We start from the raw sequence: 20,996 nt of genomic DNA on the forward strand, positions 1-20,996 counted from the left end.
CCCGTAAAGCCTCCACACTCCCTGCAGACAGACAGTCGTACGACCCAGTACTGGACTCACAGTCTGAAAACCTGTGTTCCATGCCTGTGTCACCGTTTACCAGCCTTGCGACCTAGAATATGCTACTTCATCTGAGTTTTTCTTTCTTTGCTCGATTATTGGGAATAAGCTGTCCCAGCCCTACTTTGTTGCGAGGGTCAAAGACAGAACATAGGAAATGATCTAAATCTGCAAATGGTTTCAACCAACAATATGGTTGTGTGAGGCTTAGGCCCTGTTTACAACCGGACATGAACTTGTTGTCTGGCCGGCTTCACAGCCCAGACTAAGGCACGAACCAGCAAATAACCAGCCCGGGGACCATCAGGGAGGCCCGGTGCACACATGAAAACCCACAGGCATGCTCATGATCCATCAGCCTGTGCGTGTGTGGCAGAGGACACCCTCCCCTGAGACAGAGCTCTCTTGCTTTGGCCAAATCAGGAGGAGGAGGCCATCCTTTCATTCTGCTTTGGTCTGTCCACACAAACGAGACTGGACAAAAACAGGATTCCACAGCCATACCAATCCGGATTAGCAGGGTGTAGAAACCAGTTGCATGGCCTGCCACCAGATCAGGAATCTGGGATAATTGTCAGTGTCCTCTTCTGCCCCTACTCCAGGATATGAGATTGCTAAATCCCTGTTAGTACACCCATCTGATGAAATTAGGCCCATGGGGCCACTAGAATTAATATCAGGGGTGAATCCAGGAAGGCACACAAAGGCCATCTTTGGCAGAGAAGCAGCGAACCAAGTTCCATGTCTAAATAGCTCAAGCTTTTTTTTTTTGAAGAAAAGACAAGCAGAGCACATGAAAAGACCTGCCTTTCCTGGCAAGTGCCCTCCTTCAAACTATATAGACAGTAACATCGACTTTCCTATCACTAAGGAGGGCACGACCCTGATACTTATTTTATGTCTTCTAACTTTTAAGTGGATATTTTCTCTTTTAACAGTTCAGATCATCTACTTCCCCATCCCAACACTATAAAAAAATAAGAATAAACCACGCTGCAAAAATAGCTATCACATACATGTACTTGTGACACACTCCTAGGGTTGTAAAGAGAAAAGTGCCAGAGGGGAAAAGTAATACTCGAGCCATCACCACACAAAAGTTGTTTATATTTATTTAATGCTAAAAACACAGATATCCTAAAGAAGAGACAGACAATACGAAAGTTTCTTCTAAACAGGATTTTGATCATAAAAGCCAATAGTTCAAATCCCTAAAACAGAAGAGCACACATACCAAGAAAAACACAAAACATATTTTCTCTCTTACCCGAATTAACCTGAGAACGCCTAAACACTCTCTTTAAGAGTCGTGCAAAGAAACTGTACCCCTAGTGTTTCAACCGTAAAACCAACACCTGGTTTATATGTGACAAAAATAAGATAAAGGCATGTAAAATAATGTGCAGCGTATAGAAGTCGGGGAAAATCGGGGTGACCAAAGGTCGGGTGAGCAAGCTGTAAAGCAGGGCGCTCGGAGCACAGGCGCTGAACGCCGAGCGGTCACGGGTAGGAGGGATACAGTGCAGTGTCTCTCACCACCAGCAGATTCACCGACGCTCTGGTCACATTTCCGGGATGAGAACCGAGATAGTTCTCAGTCAGGAACGTTCTCCTGGAGAGCATGGCCAGCATGTGGTTGAGCCGGGACCTGATGCCAGCAAAGTGAAACTGGCGCTCTTGGTTCAGGTTCCTAAAGGAGTCTCGCAAGCACAGATCCAAGTGGGGGGCGCCCCAGAACTTGGTGTGTCCTGCGGGGACAAAGTCAGTGGCTCTGCTGGACCCCTGGGAGCCCAGGGAGCTCGCCACAGAGCCCTGGGAGGACAGAGAGGAGGAAGACCTCAAACTGGAAGATCTCGACACGGACATCCTGGACACTGGCGACCCTTCTTTAGACTGGGTGCCCTGAGAAAAGAGAACATTCTCATCCACATCAGTCTGGGTGGTGGCTGACGTACACCGAACCGCGGTTTGGGAGCTCGCGACCCTGGTGGTGACTGCGGTCTGGGTCCCGGCACACACCGTGGGGACGCTGGCCTGGGTCCCCGCATCACTCACGCTCACTGGTGCTGCCTCCTCTCCCGGCTCCGTCTGAGTGGCGGCATCAGTCATCCTCCCGCCCTCTGGTTTGTCCCTGCGGCTGCTGAAGTCACCCTCGTCACTGACGGCAGAGGACTCCGAATCACCGCACTTGGCCTCTGCCCTGCCCTCAGTGGGCGCCTCGCACCCCAGCTCAGCCTTCTTGGGGGTGCTTGAGAGCCGGGCCAGCCGCAGGCGCAGCAGGCTGCCCAACGTGAGCTCCTTAGACAGGGGCTTCGGGTCGACTAGATGGTCAAACTTGCCGCAGATCCGGAAGTCAGACAGCAGCTTGGAGCTGATGGGCTTCGACTGCGCGTACAGGATTCGGAACTCCAGATCGAAGTGTTCGACCACTTGGCCAGACAGGACGACCAAGTTACTGCTATTTAATTTGCCATCCGTCCACGTAAAACTTAGGGATTAAAAACAAACAAAGAGAAGCGGGTAAGGATGCGCAATCTCCTTCCTGTTTACTTACCGTCACACTGAACAGTAAAGCCTCCAGGAGGCACAGCTCCGGTGACAGCATACCCACCACGCAGTGTAAATGCAGCCGGCCTTTCCCCGGTGTGTAACATACGTATGCATTAAGAGAAGTAAAAAGGCCAGCTGTTTACCAACACACTAAGACCTGCACCTCCTCAGCAACTAGAAAGGACTTTAAAAATACGTAGGCCAGCGTCCTCATTTCAGAAGTGAGGAAACTAGCTAGTGATGGCACAGTGGGACGCTAGTGGTGGACCCCAGACCAGACCCCCGTCCTTAAGCAGTGCTGGTGCTCTTGTCCTCCAACACCGCCATTTTCCAGGGGAGACAGTGCTGTCATTCCAAGGATGGTGCTGTTGCTCCGAGTGCATTCGAGCTCCCTCGCGGCCGTGTGCCCCTGCCTGTCCAGCATCCCTTCTCCTCCTAGTAATAGAACCCCGGCCACCCCAGCCAAAAGGCTTTCCTTCATGCATCTTCTCCAGTCACAATACGGGTGGACGTATGACCCAGGCTGGCCACCAGAGTACCCCAGCCCCTTGGGTCAGAGATCTACCCAGGGTGAGCACAGCCGGTGCAAACAGAAAGAAAGTGTCTCTCTTTGGGACACGGCTACTAATGGCCATGTAAGTAAGCCTGGATCTTTGCCTTCAAAGGGATAAGCCTGACTGAGAATAAAGATCAGCTAGAGAAAAGCAGAACCAGGGGACAATATTCTGATAAACATATGCCCTCCAGGTCAAGACGAGCTGAAAACCAACTGCATCTTTCCACACTTCCAAGTTATGGGACTCGATAAATTCTCTTTCGCACAAAGTACTTCGAGCTAGCTTTCTGTACTCACAGTCACCCCACTGATAAAGAAGTTTGTATCGAGAATAGGAGGTTTTAAATGAGATCATAAAACACAGTGTCAACTGTCCCTGGCAACCAAGAATCCCTGCTGGTGCAAATTCTACCTGGAGAACTGCCTTCAAAGCCTGCAAAGATTCTTTTGAAAACCCTCAATGAGGGTTGAAATTGAAAACCCTCAACCTTGCAAACAAGACACCTACCCAACACCAGGATTATGAAATGCCCTCAACAGACAGAAGCTATCATCCTCATCCTCAATGGTAACATATTTTTTTATGAAGAGTTATGTAATTTTTTATATTTTATATTTTCGAAGAGCCAAAAACCATTTGAGACTAAGTTTGTGTAATATAGATAAACCTATTTTGGATGAAAATCTAGTTTCCTCCAGTTATTTATAAACGTCTTATGAAAGGAGGTCTCAAGGAAGAGTGTGAATTTTGCTCTGAGCAACGACAGTACTGTCTGCAAAGACAGGCATCATGAGTTTCTTGATTTGACTCCCTCAGCTTCCACAACCCTTTCCATGTCCGCCTTTACCCAGGGCTGACACGCCATCATCACCCAGAGTTTCGTGCGTCTTCAAAAAGGAGTATCTCTTTTTTAAACTCAAGACATACCTCATGTAGACCGCTAGACAATCTAACGTACAGACACCCACCATCGGAGCCATGGAAGTTGGCATGGTATATCTTAACTTCTGGAGATTCATGTTAACCACTCATCTCCACCCTCTTCACCGTCTCGGCACCCTATCATAAGGTGCCAGTGCCAAGGTGAGCCTCCAAAGGTGGGGCCAGAAACAGACACCCGGACTTCTTAGACTAAAGCACTAGGTTACAAGGCTTGAAGGAAGGTGGAAGATTGAAGCGTAAGGTGACAGCTTCGGCTCTGGTCTTCGCTAATGCCAAGGCCTGTAACGGCCCTTACCTGCAAGCGAGCAGGGACGAGGGACGGGGGAGGTCAAAGGCCCCAAAAAATAGGATTTGAGACTGCTCCTCTCACTGGGAACCCCTGGTTCGGCCACTGCAGGCCTGGCCCAGGCTGGAATCAGGACTCATTCACTGGGGGTCTCCAGGCAAGTTTCAACGTCTGCACTTTAGTTTTGTGGCCCATAGGGCAGGGGAGGTGACCCCACACCCGACCACTTCCCGCAGGAGGAGGCTTTGACTGATGTACTCACACCCACGGATGCACACCTGTCAGAATGCCTGGCCACAAAGGCTCACATCGAGAGGAAAAAGCAGCTTTTACCTTTTTACAGCATGCCCCTTCTACCAAGGTTAGAGTAGCAAGCACGGGCAGGCTAGAGACTTACCTATAGGAGCCTGTAGCCACTCGAATGCCATCAATCAGTGTGAACTTTTCATGAACCTGCCCAACTATCTTAGTTCCCGACCTTGCATAGTAAGTATTTCCAGTAATGCTCCGAACGGTCATCAGCTGTCAGCGGGGAATGGGAGAACAAGAAAGAAACACAGTCCAGTGAGCAAATGATAAAGAGGGCTTGGTTTACAAGTCCCCAGCAGGCGCGCTAATTGGCAAAGGAGTGGTCCCCAGGCCCCTTGAGGAACAGCATACGGGGCACACGAGCCAGCAGGGCTCACGACTCAAGAAATGAGATCTCACTGAGTCCGTCTTCTTGTGCGCCCTTTGCTCACATGGACTTTTGAGACTCTCGGTCCATGTGTACATGTGCTCAAAAAGAAGACTGTTGGGGCTATGACACGACAGAATCCAAGAAATGATTTTGAAACAAAATGTGGGGGATAAAATCATCAAAGAAAACACGCTAGTAATAAATATCATTTTAACAAAGCCTTAAGGAAGCTAAGCTGCTGTTTCTCCTACTCTTTTATTTAACAGCATCAGTAATGAATAACAGCCCATCCTCACTTACCCCACACCATGAGTGCGGAGATCAGGACAAACCTTCTCTAACACGGGCCTTCTGAGGCTGAAACACTCCTATCACGTGAGGCTTAATCAGCAATGTCACAACTCTCGTAAGAGCGAATGTACCAAAAGGGCACCAGTACACTCGGGGCCCCACAGTGTGTATGTAGGCATAACTCTCCTTGTAAAATGACACTTGGAAACGTATATCCAATGGTATGATTCCATTTATAGAACATTCTCTAAATGACAAAATTATAGAGATGAGGACCAAATTACTGGTTGCCAGGGGTTAAAAATGGGGAGGAGGGCACAGAGAGGGGAGCCGATGGGACCACAATGGTAGCGAGAGGGAGATCATTGTGACAGAACGGTCATGTATCCTGACGGTGGTGGGACGTTCTGTATAGTGATGGCAGTGCTGGGTATGACCACGTGCGATGAAATGGCACAGAACTGCAGACACACACTGTACCAACCCCAATTTCCAGGCTTTGATTTCGTACCGTAAGTTACACGAATGTAACCGCTGGGGAAACTGGGTGCAGGACGCATGGAAACCTCCATCTACCTTTGCAACTTCTGTGAATCTGTCATTATTTCAAAATACAAACAAAAGCCAAAACAAAACACTACGGTGTGACGTAACATCACTTCTATGGTCTTACCAAAACACATCATCTGAATTTGGCCATGAGGCAACATCAGACAAACCCAAATTCTACAGAAAACTGGCAAGTGTTCATAAAAAGCATCAAGACCCTAAAAGACAAAGAGAGGAAGAGTTCCAGATGAGAGGATGCTAAGGAGACATGACAACCCAATGCAAGATATGGTGCTGGGTTGGATCCTGGACAAGAAATAGGGCATTCGTGGAATGATCAGTGAAATTGATAAGGTCTGTAAATTAGATAATAGTATTATATCAAATTTACTTCTCAATTTTGAAATCTGCACCAAGGTTTATAAGATGTTAACATTCAGACAGTTTGGGCAAAGAATGTTCAGGAATTCCCTATATCTGGGGGCGCCTGGCTGGCTCAGTTGGTAGAGCCTGTGACTCTTGATATCAGGGTTGTGAGTTCGAGCCCCATGTTGGGCATGGCGCCTACTTAAAAAATAAAAAATAAGTTAAAAAAGAAGGAATTCCTTATTTTTGTAACTCTTGTAAATCAAATTATTTTAAAATAATGTTAAACAAAAAAATTTAGGAACTTCCAAAGAGTTGTACATGTACACGGAGCAAGTGGGGGTGGGGAAGGCGGGGTGTGGGGGTGGGAGGGTGGGGGAGTGTCCCTTCCCGGAGGAGATGCTGATTCCCGATCCAACCTTTAAAGGATCAACATACAATAACAAGCACTAAAAAATATCACTATAGGTACATTTGGGTGTGGTTTTGTCCGTCTTTCCCTTTGGTGCTTATCTGAATGTCCTATAGGCCTCTGTGATTGTGGCCAAAGCACTTTTCAGTGTCTACACACAAATACGGGACCAAGTTCCTACAGAGAGGACACCTGTTCAGAACCAGCCGCAGAGCCAGGTGAGGGTACAGATTCACCAGCAGACGCACCCTGCTGAGAAGCTGCCAGAGAAGATGGTGTTTCTCTAGAACTTAAGACACTAGAAAATTGCTGAAGCCAAAGGTACAGACCTCCTTTTGACTCTTCCCTGGGGCAACAAGCGACAGTGTGCAACCAAGTCGGTCGATAACGCTGGATTTCTGCTGAGGGGATGGAGCCGAGCCAATCTCGCAGTCAGAACTGTGGCCAGAGTGGCTCTGTGATTTCTTGCTGCTGGCATGTGGCCTTAGTTTCAGACAGAGAGCCTCGGTGTTCCACAGCAGCGTCCTGCTTTGCCTCGCCTGGCTCTAGGTAAGAGCCAGCACAGGCTGGATGCTTGGCTACATGAGAACGTGCTTTTTCCACGCCCGACATGCGTTTTCCTGCCCCCACCCCACCTCCTGTTTCAGCTACTGCTGGGTCACGTGGCTGGCTCATTTCATTCCCTCCCTTCCCCTATGTTCATCTGTTTTGTTTCTTAAATTTCACCTATGAGTGAAATTATATGATAGTTGTCTTTCTCTGATTGACTTATTTCGCTTAGCATAATACCCTCCAGTTCCATCCACGTCGTTGCAAATGGCAAGATTTCATTTTTTGATGGCTGAGTAATATTCCATTGTGTGTGTGTGTGTGTGTGTGTGTGTGTGTGTGTACACCTTCTTTATCCATTCTTCTATTGATGGACATCTGGGCTCTTTCCATAGTTTGGCTATTGTGGGCACTGGGCTGCAGGTGCCCCTTCAGATGACTACATTTGTATCTTTGGGGTAAATATCTAGTAGTGCAATTGCTGGGTCACAGGGTAGCTCTATTTTTAACTTTTTGAGGCACCTCCATACTGTTTTCCAGAGCAGCTGCACCAGCTTGCCTTCCCTGTGGTTTCCTTTCTGTGAGATTTCAGGCAAATGGCTTTGCTCATGGCCTCAGCTGCCTCTCCTGTACTGGTGTCCCCCCCCCCCACACCCCGAACAGCCCATGTAGGTCGTGGACACTCAGCCATTACCGCTGATCGGGGGGAGACTGGGAACATGAACACAAACCTTCTCCCGCTCTGGATGCACTTTCAGATCCATGCACATATCCAGAAACTGCGAGAGCAAAGCCTGGTCCAGAAGGATGTAGACGGCAACTCCCTGTTTCCGACTTATTTCCTGCAGGTCCCTGAAGATGTCAATGTCCGTGAAAACATCCATCACCACCGCGATCACCTACAGAGGGAGGCAGCAGAGGGAAGAGCAGGCTGTCAGCTCATGGGAACACCAGCTTACAGCTCGCTGTGAGGACTCTGGAGCCCATCTCAGAGCCAGGAAAGGGTCCCTGCCCTACAGCACCCCTTCCCTCCCTTCTTCTGCACTATCGGTTTGCCCCCAACCATGGATACTCCTTCTCCAAAGACACTCAGGCCACTATACCCTACACATGTGGACTTGGCCCAGCTGAGCCTCCTGACCAGCGGCCCGCAGCCACTGTCCTCTGCACTGCCCTGGACCAGTCCTTCCTCCTCTCTAACAGCACGGCTCTATTCATGCCTGCCGTTCAATCTTCCACACTCAGCTCCAGTTCACAGCTGCCTCAGCCACGCAGCCCCAGGCAAATTACAGTCATTTCCAAGGTCTGGTCCTGAGTCTGCAAAATAGGTGTGTAGACAGAACTAAATGACTGTGTTACATGAAGTGCAGGGTACAAAAGATCCCTCGAGTATCTGTTCGTTGATTCCCTTCACCAGTCCAGAGAATGAGCTGTCCAGACAGTTCGACCCAGGGAGGCATCTGCCAGCTGCTGGCTTTCCTTGCTGGAGACAGGCCGCTCCAGGCACCAAGCCTCTTGTCATGCCCTCTGCGGTTTTCAGAGTGGGGCCCTCAGTGAAGTCCCGGCAGGGCTGTGGGGGTGTCGAACATGAAGGCTTAGTACAAGTCCCTGAAAACCAGGCCAGAGTCGGGGCCTGGAGCTCAGGAGACAGCTCCCTGAGCCCCCGATAGGAGCAGCCTGGGCTGGAAGGGGGTCTCCCTCCTCCTCACTTCAACTGTGAGAACTTGTGCCTCTTAGGACCACAGTAACTCCTTTTCTGAATGTTAAGGTAATTTATTTATGGGTCTCATGTCTTCTGTGGGAACGGAGCCCCTGGAACAGGATGAATTAGGCTCCGTGGCCCCAGAGGACTCGAGAGGGCACCTGATAGTCACAACACCTTAAAGCAGGTGGGTGTTACATAAGCAACACAGAGACAAAGAGGAGACTCTGTGGTCTTTCTCCAACATCCCAGTCTCACCTACCAGGATGAGGGACAATGAAACACCAGCTCCCGGGAAGTCACTGCTAGGAGGAGTCTGCGAAGACCAATTTCTCTCTCTGGCTGCCTTCCCCCACCCCCACCCCCACCCCCAGTGTTAATGAAGCCCCAGCTGTTGAGCTATTCTTGGCGAAGGATTTAGCTAAAACCCCCTGGACACAATGATTTAAAAAATAAGTGGTTGTTTTTGTTTTTTTTAGGTAGGCTCTATGTCCACCATGGGACTTGAACTCACAACCCTGAGATTGAGAGTTGCATGCTACAGTGACTGAGCCAGCCAGGGCCCCCAGATTAGTGTTCTCTCGGAATTGGTGGCATCGTCAGAAGTTTACAGCCTCCCACGTGGTTTTCTGCGTCCCACGCGGAGTTGTAGCCATCCCCCTAATCCAGGACATCTAACATAGTGGGCAAATGGCAGAAAGGCCTGGGCACCAATCCCAGCTCTGCAGCTCACTAGCTGTGTGACCCTAGGCAAGTTCTTCAGCTCTCTGAGCTTCAGTTGCCTCCTCTGGAAGAGATGGCTAGTAATGGCATCTACATCAAAGGGCTGTTGTGCGGATTCCACGAGACAAAGACAGGAGGACTTAGCTCAGGCAGGAAACATGGGCTCCATCACGCAGCTGCACCCCTTCAGAGTCGGCTGCCGGCCGAACCCTGGACTAGGCGGCAAGTCAGCTAGAAAGACTCTGACAGACACCGGACACACCCCTGGCTGCAGTGGACGTGCTACAGGCACGTAAACGTTCACCAGAGGAGAGCAGAGGAGGATTCCTGGAGGCGAGGGCTTTTGAGCTGAATCACAAATAAGGACCAGTTTGGACAGGGGAGTAGGGAAGAGGGCATTCGAGCAGGAAGCCAGGTGGTGGCAGAGGAAGAGGCAGGAAATGATGGAGTAGGGGCCAGTGTGGCCAGACCTGGCTGAGAGGTGTACAGGTGAGCCGGGTCGTGGAGGCCCTGAGTGCCAACCGCAGTCATCACCACACAGGCAATGGAAGGGGGAGGTTTAAGAGGAGTAAGGAGGGGGCGCCTGGGTGGCTCAGTCAGTTAAGTGACTGCCTTCAGTTCAGGTCATGATCCCGGGGTCCTGGGATCAAGCCCTGTGTCAGGCTCTCTGTTCAGCAAGGAGTCTGCTTCTCCCTCTCCCTCTCCCCTCTGCTCATGCTCTCGTGTGCTCTCTCTCTTTCTCAAGTGAATAAATTAAAAAATCTTTAAAAAAAAAAAAAAAAAAGAAGAAAAGAGTAAGGAGTTCCAGGGGTGCCTGTGTGGCTGTTGGTTAAGCATCCAACTCTTGATTTCGGCTCAGGTCATGATCTCAGAGTTGTGGGATCAAGCCCCATGTCAGGCTCCATGCCCAGCCTAAGATTCTCTTTCTCCCTCTACCCCTCTCATGAAAGAAAGAAAGAAAAGAAAGAAAGAGAAAGAGAAAAAGAAAAGAAAGATAAGGAGTTTGAAGTGGCGAACCCAACAGGAAAGAAGTGGCTGCTAGAAGACAGGTTGGTGTAGGTTGGAGATCTGGCCCCACTTCCCGCAACCCAGAAGGCACTTGGTTCGGCAATGTTTAAGAGGACTAATGACTGAAGGAAGAAAAATCAGGGGTAGGGGCTTCCACGATGGGCCAGGGAGGAAGCAAGGAGGGTTGCAGAGAAGGGTAGGGAAGGGGTCCATGCAGGAACCAGACAATGCACTATGCGGGGGAGGAGGGGCGAGGGGGGTGCGGCGGGGGGAGGCAGAGGCACACTCGCCTCCATGCCATCAGGAAAAAACCAACAAGCTTGAGAGGGAGGCTACAGAAGGCACTGGGAGGCCTTCACAGAGAGTTCGAAAGTACTCAGACAGGGTCGTGTGCAGAACTCACGAGAGAAACTAAAGGAAGACAAATCCAGGGTCAGTCCCTGTCCTCAAGAAACCCAGGCCAATGAGGGACACAGGCGACACCCAGTATGATGGGGCCGATGGACGTGCACCCAGGTTGCCCGTGGGAAGGGACCGAGGAACCATGCCAGGCTGGCTGCCTTAAAAAGGGTTGGAGGGGTGCTGGAGGCAGGGACCCAGGAGCCGGGCCCAGAGTATAAGGCGCCTGCCAAGCTGGACTTTGAGTCACCACTTCACGAAACAATCGTACAAACACCACCTCTGTTAGGTGGTCAGTAAGTATCTGATTTGCTCTTGGTTTCATTGTTTGGTTTTAAAGCCCCTGCCTTTCCTGCGTGCGTTGAAAATAATTGGATTTGAACACTAGGTGTTTAGAGGGTGGAGGGAGGTGTTTCTCCCTGTAACTTCCCCTCCTGTGCCCAACAGCCCCTCCTCTCTCACCAGAGCAGAAGGCTTGCAATGGAGGAACAGCCCTGTGCAGGAAAAGCAATCAGCCTGCCTTCTTTCAAGCCTTCATCCCACTCCCCTATAATCTCCCCCATGCTGGCCCTGTGCAATCAAGTCCTGATAGGCTAAACTAGATCGGAGGCTTCTCGAATTTCTGAAGGGACAGTCTCTTCACTGAGCTCAGCAATGACCTGGACTCCTTCACTGGCCCACCGAGTGCTGGCTTTCTAAGGCCAGACCTGTGTCTGAGGGGTTGGTGTTTCTGCTGCAGGCCGATGGGCCCTGGAAGGACACAACTTGGAACCAGTCATTGCTCCTGCTCCCTGAGGCATCGTGTGGGACGGACAAAGGAGAGACACATCTGGAACGCGGGCATCCTGTGCCCATCAAGCCCCCACACAGTCACCGTGGGCACTGCCCTGTCCCAGCCTGTGCTGCAAAGAGCCCGCCCGGTCTCTTAGGGCTAGAAAGCTCTGCAAAAGGTCACTTTTGAGAGTCTGTTGCAGGTCAACACCCATCTGCAACTGGGTGCCAATCAGTCATTACATGAGACCCAAGGAGGAAACATCCAGCTGCCAAAAGCTGCCACCCGCTACCCCACAGTTCCTGCACCTCTCCAGCCCCATCTAAAGTGACCACCCTGCGTCGAGTCCCACATCACCCTCGAAGGTGACAACCCTCCCCCAGTCACTCCAGCTCCCCCTGGATGATTTAAACCAAGGGACACAGTGATCCACAGTTACGCAGCAGCAACCGCTGTGCTATTCTCGGTCTTGGGGACAGGCACAGACCATTTATATTCATTTTCACATGATCTGGAACCTCTTCCATCTGCTTTCTTGCACAAAAGCTCTGAAGAGATATCTAGAGATTTCAAAACCCCAGTAATTATCTCCGGTTTCCTGATGAGAAAAATAAGGCCTGAAGTAGTCAGGTAACTTGTTTACAGTGACACACTGAAGCAGATGCGGGAGCTGGAGTCTCAGCCCGGGTCTGGGCGACTCCAGAGCCGCCTATGAGAAGAGCATCAGATGAAATAGTATTCCAGGCAAGCCTAAGGTTCGGTGTCCAAGGGCCTGAGAGCTTGGAGCGCATCCTGAAAGGATCCGTGGAGCATTTCACAAAGGACACGGGACGAGCCCATCAGAGGACGATTACTAATAACACGAACTAGTTTGCAGAACGAACGTCAAGAAAGCTTGCGGTGCCCTAGCACATCGGTACCTTCTCTCTGCAGGTGGTCCTGCTGACTAACCGAGAATGGACTCAGGCAGGAAACCTCGGGAGCACATTCTGTGGACAGGCTATAGGCACAGACCTGGACGTGGATGCCGGCTTCTCCACTTTGGAGCACCACGTTCCCTCTGACAAGATACCGAAGTTCTGCTGCCTCCTACAGCCTGCAGACCACTGCCCATTCCTCAGGGTCTGCGGTGGGCTCGGTCCAGAGAGAACCCCAGACAGCTCCTGGCCCACAGGAAGCCCTCACACGTCAGCACGTGGATATTATCCCCAATTCCGCCGCTGTCCCTGGGCAGTTCGTTCCACCTGAGCTCAGCGTCCCCACACGAGGTCCCTTCTAGCTCTGCGGTCTGACTCACATGCCGTCCACGGGTGGGGCTGGGCCCTGGCCAGGCACCTGAGCGGCCTCAGAGGGCCACTCATTCCAGCTCTCATTCCAGCTCTTCCCCTGCCAGAAGCAGGACATTCGTGTCAATCACCCCTTCCTACTGCACCGGTCTCCCTCCCTCACCACCCACAGCCAGAAAGCAAGGACACGTGTGCGACATGCCTGGAATTCTACCAAAGGTCTGCGTGCCTTCAAAGATGCCTCGGCCTGCCCAGCGGTCAACAACAGCCCGACGGCTGCATGCTTCCCGCCGACCACAGGACACTCGGCCGCCTTTCCTTCAGGTCCCCAGGGCTCCTGCCACTTACGCTTCCCGAGACAGAAGCTTGCAGAGCAAAAGACATCTTTTTCTCCCCATTCGCTACAGGTTTTAATAGAACAGAAATCACATCCTTGAAATTTCTTTAAAAATGTTTAAATAACTTGGTATTATCTTCAGGGTTTACAAATAAAAAGAGTAAATGTCCACAGGGGACCCTAAGTTTGCTCGTGCCTGCTATTGTACAGTTAACCATTTCAGTACCAGGACAGAGGCGCTGGCGTGGGGCCGGTCAGCAGCGGGGCACAGCGCCTCTCCAGAAAGACAGGGAGCAGCGCCCCCCCGCCCCCGCCCCATTGGCCCTGGGCAGCGCATCTCCTCAGTCATGTTCCAGGGTGAAGTACCTAGGCCAGCTGGGCTTTTAAAAAGAAAAAGCATCCAGAGGGGTTTTGGGGAATGCAGGGGGTTGTCGTTCTGAGTTATTTTTATGTTACACTTATGTAAAGCATTTACCTGGGTCCAAAGTCCGATCTACAAAACAGGGTGCTCTCAGTGTCCCCTTGCTCCCATCCTCGTCCCTTGTGCCTCCTTTCCCTTCCTCCTTTCTCCGTTACGATAAGGATTTTGTCCGTTCTTGGATGGTCTTCTGCTTTCCTAAATATAAATAAGTATGCCTATGTAGGTACACACACTGTCTGCTATGAACATAACATCTGTTCACTGTAACAACAGATAAAAGGCAGCACATGACTCACAACGTTCTAGAGCGATGCCAATCAACAGAACCTTCGAGAGCGTGGAAATGTTCTAGCTCTGTGCCAGCCACATGGTAGCCATAGCCACCAGTGGAGACTGAATACTTGAAATACAGCTAATGAGACAGAGAAACTGCATGTTTCATATTTCATTTTAATTCATATAAACTGAAATCGCCAGATGGCTACTGGTGACTTCACTGGTGGGTGCAGCTCTAGACACTTCGTCACAGGAAACAGAAAAGGTCCTCGCTCCTTCCTGAGAGCTGCAGGGGACCCCACTCTGTGGACGGGTCAGTTGACTTCGCACTCTACTGAAGGACATTCCCGCTCCTCGGGTCTCTCACTATTGTAAATAGTGCCGCACACAGCCTACTGCACGTGTCTATTCGTGTTTTTGCCAGTGTGTCTCTGGGACAGACACACGGACGTGGAGTTGCTCGGTCAATGGGTAAATACAACGGAGATGTTGCTGGATATTGCCAAATTCCCCTTCACGGGTTCTATCGTTTGCATCAGGATTTTTAAAAAGCCCATATATCTGGTACTTTTTTTGTGAGAGAACTGATCCTATATCCATAAAGGACCCGGGATGATCGGGCAGCCTCTCTGCTGTCTGACAGACGCCAGATGAAAAGAACGAAGGAATAATAGAGCAGAGTGTGGCTGCAGGGCCGAGGGGAGAGGGGTAGGAGTCCCTGTGCGATGGCGACCGAGCTGCAGTATGGGAAGACGACACAGTTCTGAGGCGGACAGCGGCGATGGCTGCACGATGCGACTATGTTAATGCCACTTCATGGTAAAATGGTAAATCTGGTGTATTTTATCACAATTTAAAAAAAGAAAGAAAGAAATGGCTAACGATTCCAAAATCCTTCACCTGACACATAAAATCAAAAGGAGAGATAAGTAGCAGCCACACTGTCTGGTGAGCACATCCTAAAATTGTGCATGAGATAGGCCTTCTAGGCCAGTGGTTCTCAACCAGGGGCAATTTCCTTTCCCAGGGGACATTCGGCAATTTCTTTTTTTGTTTTTTAAAGATTTTATTTATTTATTTATTTATTTATTTGACAGAAAGAGAGAGAGAGCGCATAAACAGGGGAGCGGCAGGCAGAGGGAGAGGGAGAAGCCGGCTCCCCACTGAGCAGGGAGCCTGACACAGGGCTCAATCCCAGGACCCTGAGATCATGACCTGAGCTGAAGGCAGACGCTTAAGCAACTGAGCCATGCAGGCACTCCTGGGCAATTTCTTTAAATTGTGGTAAAATACATGATGGATCCGCCATCCTCATTATTTTCGAGTGTATTTTCAATGGCATTAATTACATTCACAATGTTGTGCAATTGTCACCACTATCTGCTTCCAAAACTTTGTCATCACCCCAAACAGAAACTCTGTAACCTCTAAGCAATAGCTCCCTATCTCCCCTTGGGAGACTTTCGAATGTCCCAACTATCGGCAGGAGGATGGTGCTTCTGGCATGTAGTGGGTGGAGGCCAGAGACGCTGCCCAGGGTCCAAGGCGCAGGACAGCCCTCCAGGACAAAGAATTATCTGGTCCAAAATATCAACAGTAGTGATGCTGAGGAAGCCTGCTCTGGGCTGACCAGGGCATCCGGAACAGGACCGATCACGCTGCGGATTCTATTGTAACTCAGAGGAGCATTAAGCAAGATCGGGAGGCCCTAATTCTGATACATCCGCACGCTCGCCAGGGGCCTCCAGCAGATGTCTCAGCGGCCACTCCTCCCGGCAGGACTCTTCGTCAACACAACGACTGCTTCTACTAACGCTCGGGTTATCAAAAGAAGGCTCAAGGGTGCGTCACAGCCCAAGTGCCTCTTTGGAACACAGGCAGCTGGTGAGAACGATGCCTCTGAGAAGTGTGGAACCTCCTGGCAGAACGAGCTCCGCCCAGGAACTCCCATTCGAAACCCAGAAATACCCCAAGGGCCACAGCAAAAAGCCATCGCCCACGGAGGGAGGGTGTGCGGCACTTCCAGGGGAGTCTCTCCTCCTGCCTGATCCGCGGGGCCAGAGCCCAGCCACACACTGATTCACATGGCAACGGAGACACAGAACGAATGATTCATGGACAAACCCAGCAGCACAGGGAAAGACTCGGGAGCGCGTGTGTCAGGGAAACAAGTCCTGTTCAGTTCAAAATTATTCTAAAAATTCCTTCGGAAGCCAACCTCTTGGCTCTCCAGTCCAAAGCTCTACTTCCTCCAGCTTTGGAGAAGCGCAGCTGAGCACCAGGTCAGCAGTCAGCCGGCACTCGGAAGCCAGACTGCGCATGCAGGGCGCGGGTTTTTAACGCTGTACCTTACTCGTGTGGCAGAATGCCCACACTTTGAAAGGCGCACAGAAACCGAGCCAATGGAGGGCCCGAGAGGCACAGCCCCAGCCACACCTACTCAGGGACAAGAACTCGCTGAGTGGAAAGGCAGGTGGAGTCGCCCGCACTGTTTCGTCATCTGCCGTCCCGCCAACTGTGCCTGACACCCTGCACGCAGCAGGAAGCCTAGGTGAGGACGACACCTACCCAAAAACCGGCTGTCCGGGCTGCAAAGCTAAGATGCGACACCGCCATTTACCAAGTGACCCCGCTTTCTCGTGCCCGTATCCTGACCACTCCAGCCTTCTTCATGACAAGTGCAGAATATTAGTCCTGTCCTAGCTGTTCTCCTGGTTACAGGATAGGCAACGCGGAGATAAAAAGTCCAAGTCTTCAGAAACTGTTAAGAAACCTTCAGCCTGTTGAAACCTGCCAAGGTGCCAGTCCTCCCACGTGGCAGGGAACGCGCGTGGAATAGTGATTATGAGCGTGGGCTCCGGGGCTAGGCAGGCGGGCTTGAGCCCAGCTTTGCACCCCAACTAACTGTGTGATCTTAGGCAAGTGAAGTGCCAGGAGGGTTAAATGGGAGAATCCCAGTAAAGGGTTAGCACAGAAATGGACCCACTGGAAGCGATCAATCCTACCAGCAGGTGTTTTCACCATCACGACACGGATGCATAATGGCTTCTCTGGCAACTTCTCTGTGCTTCAGCTCTATCGCCTGTGAAGCGGGGATAAATGCACCTGCCTTGGGACTATTTCGAACATTGCTTAGCAGAGAGCATGATCATGTTCTTTTAAATAAAGGGGATGGCCTCAAGGCTAGCATGTCTCAAATCCAATTCCTCTCCCGGTCCCGACTCTCAGCCTTGCTCTCCCTCCTGTAATCTAATTTGGTAGCCTGGCTGCCCACCCAAGCTAAAAAGCCTCTATCCTCCCCAACCCTACCTCTCCGGTCTTCTCCTTCACCTTGCCTAGTCTCCTACCCCTCACTCAACACCCTCCCAGGCCACTGAATGAACAAGTCCTGTCATTAAAACTGATCCCCTGCCCAAGCCCCCAGCACTGCCTTAGCACCCACCCTCTGGGTGGTAGGCCCCTGGGGCCTCCTCCCTACAAGCACCCCCCATGCCAGCCTCCTCAGCCCTCTTGAGCCCATCCTCCCTCATGTCCCCACCAGAACTACTGCTCAGGAACACCAGTCTGATCATGCACCTCCCTCGAATCCTTCAGTGGCTCCCCATTGCTCTTTAGTGGGAAAGCCTGGCTCCCGTTTCCCCTTCAGCCTCCTCTTCTACCACCAACCCTCGCATACTCTCTGCTCCAGCTGTGAGGAACCTGGCTGCCTCGCAGCATGCTGGGTCCTTTCACCCTTCTGGGCCAGTCTCTCCCCTCTGGCCTGGCAAGCCCCAGGCATCCTTCTGGACCCAGCTCCAAGGTCACAACCTTGCCTGATGCTTTCTTTCTTCAACCCTTCCCCTGCTGTCTGTAGCAACCTCCCCACCCATTCCACCAGCAGCCTGTCAACTCTCAAGTGCAAGCAAGCATCATGCCCTTCACCTGTGGCCCTGGGCCCTCGCACAGCATCTGATACACAGTAGGTGCTGAATGAGCAAGCAATTAGGCATCTGGCGGACATAAGGTAATGTACCACCTTTCTCCATTAAAATCGCCCAGGTTCCAAATGCAGAATCTCCAAGATGTGAGTGTGTAGCTGGACTAGGGCACAGAACAGGGCAGGAGGTCCTGCCTTGGAATGCCAGTATTTCAGAATGCCTCCAGGACAAAGGAGAGTCTGAACACCAGCCTCACGCCCCTTTCAAGGCCGGCACGTGAGCCGATAGACAGTTTTCCACCTGGCCTTGGCTCCAGAGCCCCTCCACTACCAATAAAAAGTGCAGCTGGGCAAGAGATTAAGGAATTCCTCCCTCTCTTTCACAGAGACCTGTTCATTACTCTTTTAAGTTCCAAGTGCCCAAATTTTCCTCCTGGAGGTGAGCTCTGGAAATGCACCCCACCATCGTGCTTTTCTTCGTCTTTTTAATCTTCTCAAGGGTCTGCTCTATCCAAAGAGTCGGCATATCCAAAGTACTGTGGCATAACCACCACACCTACTCCCCCAAAGGCAAGGCACTAGTCCACACCACCCTCTACTCAGTGCAACCCCACCGTCAGGAAAACAACAGCCAGCTTCAAGAACACTGAGGGAGCGCCTGGGTGGCACAGTGGTTAAGCGTCTGCCTTCGGCTCAGGGCGTGATTCCGGCGTTCTGGGATCGAGCCCCACATCAGGCTCCTCTGCTATGAGCCTGCTTCTTCCTCTCCCACTCCCCCTGCTTGTGTTCCCTCTCTCGCTGGCTGTCTCTCTGTCGAATGAATAAATAAATAAAATCTTAAAAAAAAAAAAAAAAGAACACTGCTGAGAGTTGGGAATTGTTCCTGGACTTGGTAATTTCAGCCCGACTTGATGCAGATTTCATAAGCCACAGTCAGACACACTCAGTTACCAGCCTTACGGAGTCTAAGCATGGCCTGGGGCTTTACCTGCCATGTCCTCGGCACAGGTGACAGCCAGGAAGATGGGACCCTGCCAGTAAGCAAGCAAGGTGGCAGCTATGTGTCTGCCACCACACCCACCCTGCCCCCACCCACCTTGTGTGCTGCATTCTTTCTCTCAGACCCCTAGGTACCCAGCACCCTGCTGCAGTCAAGACTTCCCACCTCACCTACACGAAGAGTCAAGACAATAGCACCAAAACCCGCTGTGAAGAGAGATGACCCAAAGTAGGGGTATCTGCATTTTAGGAGGCTACTAACTGGATCAGCCAACCGCCCCCCCCCCCCCCCCCCCCCCCCGCCTTCACAGAAAGAAAGAGTAATTTCTCCTCTGGTCTATGGCAGGAGGGAAAGGGGCAGGGTTCTCACTTTGCCACTGGAATGTATATGCTTTCTACAACATAAGACACAGAGCTGTGACTAGCAATAACAGACTCGTAATGCCCCATAGTTGTCGCTGCGTGCAATCTTTCTGGAATTTTTCGCTGGGGAATGCACTTCTTAGGAGATGGGATCCAGTGTTGGCTGACGGCCAGGAAAATTAGCAATCTGGTTTGGTTTTCACTGAAATGTGGAACTGGAAATATTTCTGGTTCCCTCCCCCAGGGGATGTGAGTATCAGGAGTTGGACCTCGGACACAAGTCTCATCCTTGGGGGCCGAGGGTTCTCCCAATGTCTCTGTGACCCGAGGGAAGGCACGCAGAGAGTGGGGCGCGTCAGGGGTCCCCCCGGGCCACTGGGCCCGCGCTCCCAGCCGGCCTGTTTCGCGTTCCTGAGGGCCTCCCGTCCGCCCCGGGGCCCGAGGTGGGCCGCTCACCTCCCGCGCGGAGCGGAGCTGCTGGCGCAGCGCGTCCTTGCAGCCGTAGGGGCCGCCGGCGCCCACGCCGCGGGGCTGGAAGTGCGCCTCGACGCGCGTGGCGCCGCGATAGGCGCCCCGGTAGAAGGCGGGCCAGCCGAGCTCCAGCAGCGGCGGCTCCAGGTCCGACTGCTCGGGGAAGTAGGTGCCGGACGAGCAGTCGTGCGACGAGCCGAAGGAGTCCTCGGCCCCCGCCGCCGCCGCGCCCTCCTGGCCGGGCCGCTCGGCCGCCCGCAGGATGGCGCGCACCTCGTCGGGGTTCAGGAAGCGGCCCAGGCGCTCGCGCCGCAGGAAGGCCTCGAAGGCGGCGGGGCCGCCAGCCACCAGCTCCTCCAGCGCCAAGCGCCGCGCCTCGCTGTACAGCTCGGCCGGGTTGGGCGGCCCGCACGGCGACAGGCAGGCGGCGGGCAGCTCGTCCAGACCCTCAGGGCGCAGAGCCATAGCGGCGCTCTGACTGGACGGACCACACGGGGCTTGGGAGACCGCGGGCGTGCGCGCCGCTTTATAGGCATCTTTGAATCTAACCGGCCCGCGTCCCGGCCCTCCCATTGGCTGCCACCCCTAACGGCGGAGTCCGGGCGCCCAGCACGCCGCCGCGGCTCCGCCCCCTGACCTGCCATTGGCTGCCCCGCGGCACGGCCCCGCCCCGCGTCTCCGCGAGGGCTGCCGGCGGCGGCCGAGTCTCATCTCCCTCGCGGGTCGCAGCGTGGAATTCAAGCGTGGAGACGCCACGCCTTCTCCGATCAGTAGTTCCCGCTGCGGGCCTGCGGAGAGCCAAACTGTTCAGGGTCAGCTAGAGAAGTGGGTGCGGAGCCCTAATGGCGGTGCTGCCCGGGGCGGCGGCGCAGGCCCCCGAGCCCGAGCTGAAGTCCGAAAGCCGGGCCCCCGCCATCCTAGTGCGCCCCCTGCTGGCCGCGCTGCTCCTGAGCTCTCAGAGCTCAGGTGTGTGACCAGCCCGGTTGCCTTAGTCCCCTGAATTTAAGAAAGGGGGGGTAATCAGAAGGGGGAATGAAGCGAGAGACTATGGACTCTGAGAAACAAACTGAGGGCTTCAGAGG

The 20,996-nt window shown here is 52.4% G+C and overlaps 1 protein-coding gene across 1 annotated transcript; it reads right to left on the bottom strand.

Annotated features, from left to right (window-relative positions):
* Positions 1-1,146: 1,146 nt before the first annotated feature.
* FAM83D (family with sequence similarity 83 member D) lies at positions 1,147-20,427 on the bottom strand. Its single transcript, XM_026503501.4, has 4 exons — positions 19,900-20,427; positions 7,973-8,140; positions 4,793-4,917; positions 1,147-2,548 (listed from the first exon to the last, which is right to left on the bottom strand). Exons 1-4 carry the CDS (start codon positions 20,377-20,379, stop codon positions 1,561-1,563), a joined length of 1,761 nt encoding a protein of 586 aa, XP_026359286.2. The 5' UTR covers positions 20,380-20,427; the 3' UTR covers positions 1,147-1,560.
* Positions 20,428-20,996: the final 569 nt, after the last annotated feature.

Source organism: Ursus arctos, unplaced genomic scaffold (genome assembly GCF_023065955.2).
Source record: "Ursus arctos isolate Adak ecotype North America unplaced genomic scaffold, UrsArc2.0 scaffold_16, whole genome shotgun sequence".
In the NCBI taxonomy this organism is placed as follows: domain Eukaryota; kingdom Metazoa; phylum Chordata; class Mammalia; order Carnivora; family Ursidae; genus Ursus; species Ursus arctos.